General features: G+C 49.0%; 1 protein-coding gene across 1 annotated transcript in view; it reads right to left on the bottom strand.

Moving 5' to 3' along the window:
- SIDT1 (SID1 transmembrane family member 1) overlaps positions 1–4,789 on the bottom strand; it is a 93,811-nt gene extending 89,022 nt beyond the window's left edge. The window contains exon 1 of the mRNA XM_065406433.1: positions 4,583–4,789. Coding sequence (XP_065262505.1) covers positions 4,583–4,789 — 207 coding nt within the window. The remainder of the gene's footprint in view (positions 1–4,582) is intronic.
- Between the last annotated feature and the right edge of the window lie 4,752 nt (positions 4,790–9,541).

The following is a 9,541-nucleotide window of genomic DNA, read 5'->3' on the forward strand; positions in this document are numbered from 1 at the left end:
TCCAGCACGGCCAAGGCTTCCAATGCCCACCCGGCTATCTTCGCCACTGCCGGTACCATCCCACGCATGCCTAGGAGTCCTGCGGCCCAGCTGGGTAATTTAAAAGGGGCTGGGACTCCCGGCCACAGCGGGCCCTTCTAAATCGCCCAGACCCCTGGGTAATTGCCCCCTTTGCCCACCCCCCCAATCAGTGGGCCTGCTGCTAGGGCATATGTTGACCCACAGGTCTTGTCATTATTACTTTGGTTCTCTGAATTTTTGTCTCCTGCTTTGTGTATCTGCCCTCAGAACAGTGAAGGGAAGAGGAGTTACCCAGAGGTAGGGGGCCAGATGAAGCCTGTTAGTATCACATTTTCCCTCTGCAGCCCTTCCAGGAGTAAGATACGCCTGCACTCAACACAGACTTGTTTCAGCAGGGCGGCGCGGCGCTTGGGGCGGGGGGGGTTGTTATGGCGGGGTGGCGCTCTTTTTTTTTTGCTTGGGGTGGCAAAAAAGTTAGAGCCGGCCCTGACGCTACCAGACGGTAAACTCTGCTGTATCATTTTTTAGCACCGTACAAATCCTGATAGCTGCTCAGACTCTTGAGGTTCACTGAGCCAAAGCGCATAATGGCTAAAGGATCCTGAGAGGTTCCGTTACATTACAGCTGTTGACCGGGTACAAAAGGAATCTGCCCACACACGTAGAGTCTCAATTTAAAGTGAAGCCTCCCTCCAACCAGCAACCAAAGAAAAAGTGAGACCACAAATACCCTAGGACAGACCTACCTTTCAGAATCAATTATGGGACCAAACACAGACGAGTGTAAACCCTGCTGTGCTCGAGAGCCCCCATATGATTGACCCTAGCATAGCCTCTGCTGCTGGTGTTGTCAGTGGCTACTGGTGTGGTGCTCTGCTCTTGTTCGATGATGATAACAGATGGCTGCGTGCGTGTTTCCTCTGTGTGCTGCCCCAGTTCTGCGCAGATAGCTGACACAGCAAACCCCGAGAGAACCCCCAAAGACCACAGACTCTAGTAAGGTACGAAGGAACCCAAGCCAGGTTTATTGTCAAACGAAGCACAGTAATAGTTTCCCGTAGACTTTACAAGACATACTACGAATTTGTGCCCCCTGGCAATGGACCGGCTCAGTCAGTGGCAGGACTTTCCACTGCCCCCTAGGCCAAAGATGTGCACTCCGGGACCTATTTTTATACAGTTACAGGGCAGATTACTCATCCCTACTGACATATTGAAGTACAGCCCCTTGACTCATTGGGGGCTGTCTCCCTCTTTGATCATGTCGGTTCAAACAAATCTATTCATCATGTTGTTCTTTTGACCCTGACTTTAAGATGCACCTGCCTGTTCCTTGTTATCTCTGTGGAGTGTTCTGATGCCATCTTGGCACAAGTTCCTCTTATTAGCACTTATGTGTGGATGCACCTGCTTCTAGCAGCCCTCTTCTTGCCAACTTCTGTGAGTGGGGCCTGCCTCTGGCTCACAGCCCAGCTTTTGCTTAGCAATGCCTGGAAGTACTTTGGTTCAGGCTTCAGGCCTCAGACTGGGCCTCTGACACAAGAGTTTGTTTCAGGGCCTCATCTTACTACAGCTGGTTTATATCCCCACCTTCTGGGGGAAAACACATGCCTGATGCCAATTGCCCCTAACAAGTCAGAGTTTCTTGGCGGATACTGACAAGGCTAATTGATGCCAGCAGCTGTAGGGCTTCTGGCTGAATAAACCCAAGCTCACTAGAGGCTGTGCTTGGTCCATCCTGGGTTCTCCTCACATTAGAAGCCTTTTAGAACAATAAAGTTTTTTAAATGACTTTCTTCCCTGTGTGCGCCCAGGGCTATATTTGAAGAATTTATTAATTTTTAAAAATAAATTAAAAATGAAGCTTGACTTTAGTTACTCAAGTATCCAGACTTCTCCATCTTACTGAAAGTCAGTTGTTCCCTGCAGGTTTAACTTCAGTGCAAAAGTCTTTGTGCTGAAGTCTGATGGGACATGGAGACAGGCGTTTTTGGAACACAGCTGCAATGGCACCTGGAACTTGCTGGCGCTCTCTTGTTGCAGGAGCTTTGAATTCTTGCAATGGCATGAAAGTAGAAGGTGGGCTTGGGATGTACCAGACAGAGTTTGTTAAACATTTGGGAGTTAGCATAGGCTGTTTGCCTACCTTGATCACTATTCCTGCCTATGGGCCTATTTTTAAAGGTTGTAGAGAGCTGAATGCCTCTAGAACATATTAGAAATTAATTCAGTAAAATGAACTAACTAAAATCACTAAATCTGTGTTCTCTACTAACAGACCCCTCGCTCTACAGAGTTTACTTGGCTAGCTATGCACTAATATGGCCATCATCATAATACTAAATCACCTTAGGAAGCATAGCTCATATCACAAATTAGCAAAAGACCCTGCAATAACGCTTATTGTTTATACAGGCACTCAGCCTCCTCAATCCAGTGCTTCCATGAACCAGGAGAGCAAAACTTGGTTAGATCACTACCATCAACAAAACACTGAAATAGCACTTTAGCCTTAATGGTGGATATATTTTACATAACACTTTGGAGGGGGAGGCGGAGAAGGAAGGGAAATCCATAAAGTGCTGGATTACTTTATATTCCAGAGTGCAATTTATTTTAAAAATCCCAATTTTTTTGTTAGCATCCATTAACACCTTTTTTGTTTTATTAGAGAGCATTAGAAACATAGCTTACAAAAAATATTCCCTAATCCATTGTCCTGTATAATTGAAGACAGGACAAGTCTGTCCATATTGGTATGCTTTAGGACAGAGGTTCTCAAACTGTGGTCTGTGGACCACCAGTGGTCTGCAAGCTCCATTCAGGTGGTCCGCGGATAGTTCCCTCTAAGGTGCGCGCCTGGGTGGCCGCACACAAGAGAAGGAAGGGCCACCCACCTAATTAGTGGAGCCGCGCAGGCGTGGCTCCACTAATTAGGTGCCTGGACCCTGGAGAAGACGCACATGTAAGGTGAGGTGGTGGCCTTGGGGGGAATAGGGGGTAGGTGGGAGGGGGCAGTGGGGTGAGAAGAGGGGGTGGGGGGAATTTGGGATGTGCAGGGCTGCGGCAGTCAGAGAAAAAGGCGACTTTCCCCAGCTCCAGGGCTGTGGCTACTGGGGAGAGACGGCCCTCCTTCCCAGCCTCAGCTCGGGGGCTGCTGCGATGTGGGAAAGAGGGCACATCCCTTGCGTTAGAAAGGTAAGACTACTGATATTAAAATATGAGCTGTGTGCTTTTATTTGTGGAACAAAAAAAGGTAATTATTATTAAAGGTTTTTTTTATATATAGTGCTTCTATCCAAAGCACTTTACAATAGTTAGCTAACGGTACAAACAACATTTGGAAAGATCATTAAGGGGTCCACCGAGACCCTCAGCAATTTTCAAGTGGTTTGTGGGGAAAAAAGGAGTTTGAGAACTACTGCTTTAGGACAGTCGTTTTCAGCCTTTTTCGTTTGCTGACCCCTTAAAATTTTCAAATGGAGGTGCAGGCCCTTTGGAAATCTTAGGCATAGTCTGCGGACCTAAGGGGTCCATGGACCACAGGTTGAAAACCACTGCTTTAGGATGTAAAGGTACTATATTAATGTATGAGATAAATTCATATAGAACTATGATGATAGGGAAAGACTTTTAGCATTTAGATATTATAGGGAAGGATGCTGCAGAAAAAACTAGGATAGAACATGTTTCCTCCCACCGCCACCAAAATTAAGCACACCTCTATCAGACAACCTTTTCCCCCCACTGTGAATCATCTAAATGACTTGCAATAGAGACCCTTACATCTCAACTAATGATCTGTGGTCCCATGTCTCAGAAGAGAATGCTGATCTTACTTAGACATTAAAGTGTGAAAAATGATACTTACAAAAAGATTTGAGGGCATAGATGTTTTGCCCATGTATTCGTTATTGAATTCCACTATGGCCTTTAAACATTGACCACAGGAAGTTGGGAACAGTTAGAAAAAGCCGGTATGTTGTCTACATAATTGCGTTGGTATAGCGCTATCATCGCAGCTGATGTGACCTTATTAGGATAGCATCTATCTATGCAATTGAAGGCTGCCACTTCCTTCCTCCTGCCCAGATAAATCGGTGTGATTTCTTTCCTTTTATTTTAGGAAATTCAGGGCTGAGAGGGAGCCCTGGTAAAGGCTCAAAGCTGCAGGTGGGGACTGGGGATAGATAGTTATATCACAATAACGTAATCCCCAGAAAAAGAGGGAGGGGGCATACGCAAAGAACAGCGGGGGAGAGGAGTACATACATTTCTTGCATGGCTGGGGAGCTAACGCAGCGCGGGGGGGTTTAGAGTCCATGCATTTCCTGCATTCCTGGGGAGGGGAATCAAGGCACAGAACACTATGTTGGGGAACAGCACTCCCTGCATGGCTGGGAAAGGAAAGGATGCCAAGTCCAGGCAAGGGCTCGGGAGAGGAGTGTGAGGGTGCTGTGACCTCCCACCCTAGCAATAAGTCTTCATTCAGCCTGGCAGCTGGGCGGGCTCGTGAGGTGTCTGGAGTGGCTGCCAGCCATGGAGGCTGGGCAGTCCTTACCTGGCCCGGCTTGCTGGTGTAATTGAAGGAGTAGATCTCCTCGCGGTTGATGTTCACCGTCCCTGCGTAGATCCGGTCGAAATCCGCCGCTTTGGTGGGGGTGGGTCGGCTGCTCCTTCCCCCAGCCCCGGTCTGCAGCTCTTGCGGCAGCACCCCCAGGAGCCAGGGCAAGCCGCAGAGCAAGGCGAAGCACGCGGAGCCGCTCATGGTCCCCGCGCCGCGGCTGGCTCGGGAATACAAAGTGCCCTTTTAAGCCGCCCGGAGCCCGAGGCTGGCTACAGCTCCGCGCCGGGCTCCCCGTGCGCTCGGCTGCTGCCCCATCCCCTGCTGCACTCGCGAGCCGCGGCTGCTGCTGACACACTGATAAAATATTGATACCGGGGCCGGACTGGTTTTTCTCCCCTCGCCTTCATTTCCTCCCCTGGAGGGGCTGCGGCTCGCTTCTGCCCCTGCGCCCGCCCAGCTCCAGCGCTGCCTTCCTGGAGATTTGTAAAAGATCAAGCAAAATGCACATTTAAAAAAAAAATCCTGTGTGGGAAGTTGGGAAGCCAACCCCGGGGGGTGATGCAGTCAGACAGCCCCTTCGGAGCCCAGCTCTGCCCCCGGGGAGGGAGAGGAATCCAAAGCAATTGGCCTTGGTGTAATCATTTTTATTACTGTTTCTCTCCCCCCCCCCCAACTTGTAGCCCAGTGGTTTCCAAATGGGATGGGGGGGGGGCAGCTTGGACTGAAAATAGCGCTCAGCGCCTGGGGACCGTGTTTAACCCCCATCTTTAGCTTGTTTAAAACCGACAACCTCTTTCCTGCAGAGATCCTGGCTTTGTATTGCCTCGACCAGCTGAGACGGGGAGCAAGCTCAAGTCGAGTAAAACAAATCCAGGACAAAATTCTGAAGAGCAGATGCCTTGTCGAAAGCAGGAAACCGTCAATAACAAGACCTGCCTTCATATCATAACCGTATAGTTCCCATCTGTCACACAGACAGCCCCAGTTATTTTACGAGTGAAGAGGTTTTATAAAATGTATGTACATATTCAAAGGAGCCTCTTTTAAAACAGAGATCTTAAATGCTGCTCTTCCAGCTCTGCTGACTGTTTGATTTACCCGGATTGGAAATCAAGTATTCAATGCAATCTGGTTTCCCAGTGCTGCGAGACTGACTGCTAAGTGTCCGCGCCTGCTGCACTCAATTGCTTCAGACCTAGCGCCATTCTGATCAATCGCCATTCTAATTTATGCTCGGGGCTACCTTTTACTTTAAAGAGAATCCTGGTTTCGTGACGCTACAGACCAATAGACGTGTCAGTCTATTTGAAAGTCAGCAGAGGTCTAGTCTAGCATTTTTTACAGTTCAGGAACATTTCATGGGTAAATGCTTCTGCCGAGGAGAAAGATCTAAGATACATAAGCGCCTCTTGGTGAGTCTAAATGATTTTTATTCTGTTCTTTAAAAGAAGACGCAATTTGAGCTCAGCCTCAGCCACAGGTGATTTAGAAAGAGTGCATCAGAGTCAGCAAGAGCCGTCATTTAAAAAACAAAAACAAAAACACTTGGAGGGAAAATACAAGATGATTTTACCTACATATTTTAAATGTTCACTAAAACACAAAATTTGGAGCAACCTTATCATATAAATTATAATCATACAATTCAAATGTTAATTCAGAAATCAGGTTTGTTTATAAATTAAAGGCAAAATTATTCTCACTGTTAAAAATTTGCACCTTATTTCCAGTTTGAATTTGTCTAGCTTCAACTTCTAGCCATTGGATCTTGTTATACTTTTGTCTGATAGATTGAAGAGCCCTCTATTATCATGTTTCTGTTGCCCATGTAGGTACTTACAGATTGTGATCCTCACCCTTTAATCGCTCCTTTGTTAAACTAAGCAGATTTTGCTCTTTGAATCTACAGTAGAACCTCAGAGTTACAAACACCTCAGGAGTAGGTTGTTTGTAACTCTGAACAAATGTAAAGGTTGTTCTTTCAAAAGTTTACAACTGAACATTGACTTCATAAAGCTTTGAAACATTACTATGCAGAAGAAAAATGCTGCTTTCCCTTTATTTTTAGTAGTTTATATTTAACATGGCACTGTACTTGCTTTTGGGGGGGGGGGGGGTCCTCTCTGCTGCTGCCAGATTGTACGTCCGGTTCCAAATGAAGTGTGTGGCTGACCAGTCAATTGGTAACTCTGGTGTTCCTAACTCTGAGGTTCTACTATATCACCATAAGGCATGTTTTCCAATCCTTTAATCATTCTCCTGGCTAGTCTTTGAACCCTCTCATATTTTAAACATCATTCTTGAATTGGGAACACCAGAACTGGACACAATGTTCCAGTATTGGTCACACCAAATACGGAGTTAATATAACTTCCCTACTTGATATTCCCTGGTTTATACATTCAAGGATCGCATTAGCCCTTTTGGCTACTTTGTTGCACTTGAGAGCTCATGTTCAATTGATTATCCACCATAACCTCCAAGTCTTTTTCAGAGTCGCTGCTTCCTAAGACACAGTTCCCCTTCTGCTAACTATGGCCTACGTTCTTTGTTCCTAAATGTATATGTTTACCTCTGGCCTGTTACCCTGTTTCGCCTACCTGTCTTCATTGTTATTTACCACTCACTCCCCCAATTTTTGTGACGTCTGCAATGATGACTTTGTTTTTTTCCAGGTCATCATAAAAATACTAAATAGCAGAGGGCCAAGAACTGATGCTTACAGGACCCGACTAGAAACACATCCATTCAGTGATGATTCCTTGTTTACAATTACATTTTGAAACCTGTCAGTTAGCTAATTTTTAATCCCATTTTATGTGCGCCGTGTTGATTTTATATCTCTAGTTTCTTAATCAACATGTCATGTGGCAACAATGCCTTGCTGAAGTCGAAGTATATTATATCAACACTATTACCTTTATCAATCAAACTTGCAATCTCATCACAACAAAATATCGTTAGACAGAATCTATTTTCCATAAACCCATGTTTATTAGCATTAATTAAATTATATGATCCTTCTTTAATTCTTTATTAATTGAGTCCCATATCAGACATTCCATTATTCTGCCCAGAACTGATGTCAGGCTGAGAGGCCTATAATTATCCCAGTCCTCCTATTTATCCTTTTTAAATATTAGTGCAAAATTAGCTTAAGCAATTTATTTATGTATTCATTTATTTAATTGTTATGTGTTTATTTTATTTAAACTTTACTGTTTGAATAGAAATTGAAATTCAGCATGAAAAGTGACTCAGTAGCATTTGCTACACTCTGATCGAGACCTATTGCTGATAGCACTTCCCTGTCCCTTCTCTCTCCCTGCAGCACTTCAGTCTCTTTCTGTATCCCACACAGACCAGTCCCCCCTACAAGATCACTATGCCTCCTCACAGGAATGTTTTTTCCAGCAGTGCCTGAGGAACCAATGCAGCAGGACATTTCTGCTGAAGGGGGATTTTCCTCTTCAAGTGAAGAGCTTGTGTTGCATAATTTTGCTCACACTACAATGCAAAGCCTTAACTCTAATCCCAGCAAGGTAACATGTGTTGACATACATGCACTGGGTGAGTGGGGGATCTGGTGTGTGTCTCTCATTGGGTTCCGGGAGCTGGGAGGGCACAAGCCCATCCATGGCTAAAGGACCCTCCCCCAGTCTACGGTAGGGTGACCAGATGTCCCGATTTTATCGGGACTGTCCCGATATTTCCTTGTTTGTCCCGTGTCCCGACCAATGTTAGGTCGGGACACGGGACAAACAAGCAAATACTCCGGAGCCCGGAAGTGTTCGCGCCCCCCGCCCCGACTCTGCCCCCTCCTTCCCCCATTGGCTCCCTCCCCGAATCCCCGCCTCTTCCCCAGGCTCGCCATTCCTCTTCCCTCGGGCGCTTGTGGAGGGAGGCCCGGGAGACGCAGGGGAAGCGCGGGGCCAGGGTGAGTGAGAGTCCGGCCTGGCCCTGAGCGCAGGCAGGACTGAGTCGGGCGGTAGGGAGAGTAGGGGGGCGGCCCGCGGGGCCAGGCGGCGGCTGTTCTCCCCCCCGGGCAGCGGGACTCGGGAGCAGCCGCTGCTGCAGCTCCCACTGCCGCGGGGGGAGGAAGCGGCCGATGGCCAAGCTCGGCAGCTGCGGCTCTGGCGCCCGGGCCCGAACCCCCCGAGCCCAAGCCTGCTGCGGGGACCCAGCAGCGCTCAGGCTGCGCCCAGCCCCTGGCCAGTCGCGTCTGGGCTGCTGCCCAGCTGGTGCAATCCCACGGCGGCCCCGGGGCGGAGGCATCGGCAGCCCAGCCCCGTTCGTTCCCCTGCGGGACCTGAGCAGGACGGGGGGGCTGGGGCCTGCTGCCCCCACTCCGGGGCTGCCGCGGGATAGCACCAGCTGGGCAGCAGCCCAGACGCGACTGGCCAGGGCCTGGTCGCAGTGTGCGCGCTGCTGGGTCCCCGCAGCAGGCCCGGGCTCGGGGGGTTCGGGCCCGGGCGCCAGAGCCGCAGCCGCCGAGCTTGGCCATTGGCCGCTTCCTCCCCCCGCGGCAGTGGGAGTTGCAGCAGCGGCTACTCCTGAGTCCCGCTGCCCGGGGGGGGGGGGGCAAACAGCCGCCGCCTGGCCCCGCGGGCCGCCCCCCTACTCTCCCTACCGCCCGACTCAGTCCTGCCTGCACTCGGGGCAAGGCCGGACTCTCACTCACCCCGGCCCCGCGCTTCCCCTGCATCTCCCAGGCCTCCCTCCAGCGCTTGTGGAGGAAGGGTGTTTTTTGGCCCTGCCCCCTCTTGCCATGCGCTCCCCCCCCTGCATCCCGATATTTGACTTTTGACTTGGGTGATCTGGTCACCCTACCCATTGCTGACCTACGTGCCCAAAGACCCCAGACTCAGCAGATGTTCCAGTCCTTGGAGAACTCCATGGTCAAAGATGGCAGCATGATGTACATCCATGTCCCTGTAATCTGTGTGCACACAT

This window comes from Emys orbicularis, chromosome 1, assembly GCF_028017835.1.
Source record: "Emys orbicularis isolate rEmyOrb1 chromosome 1, rEmyOrb1.hap1, whole genome shotgun sequence".
In the NCBI taxonomy this organism is placed as follows: Eukaryota; Metazoa; Chordata; order Testudines; family Emydidae; genus Emys; species Emys orbicularis.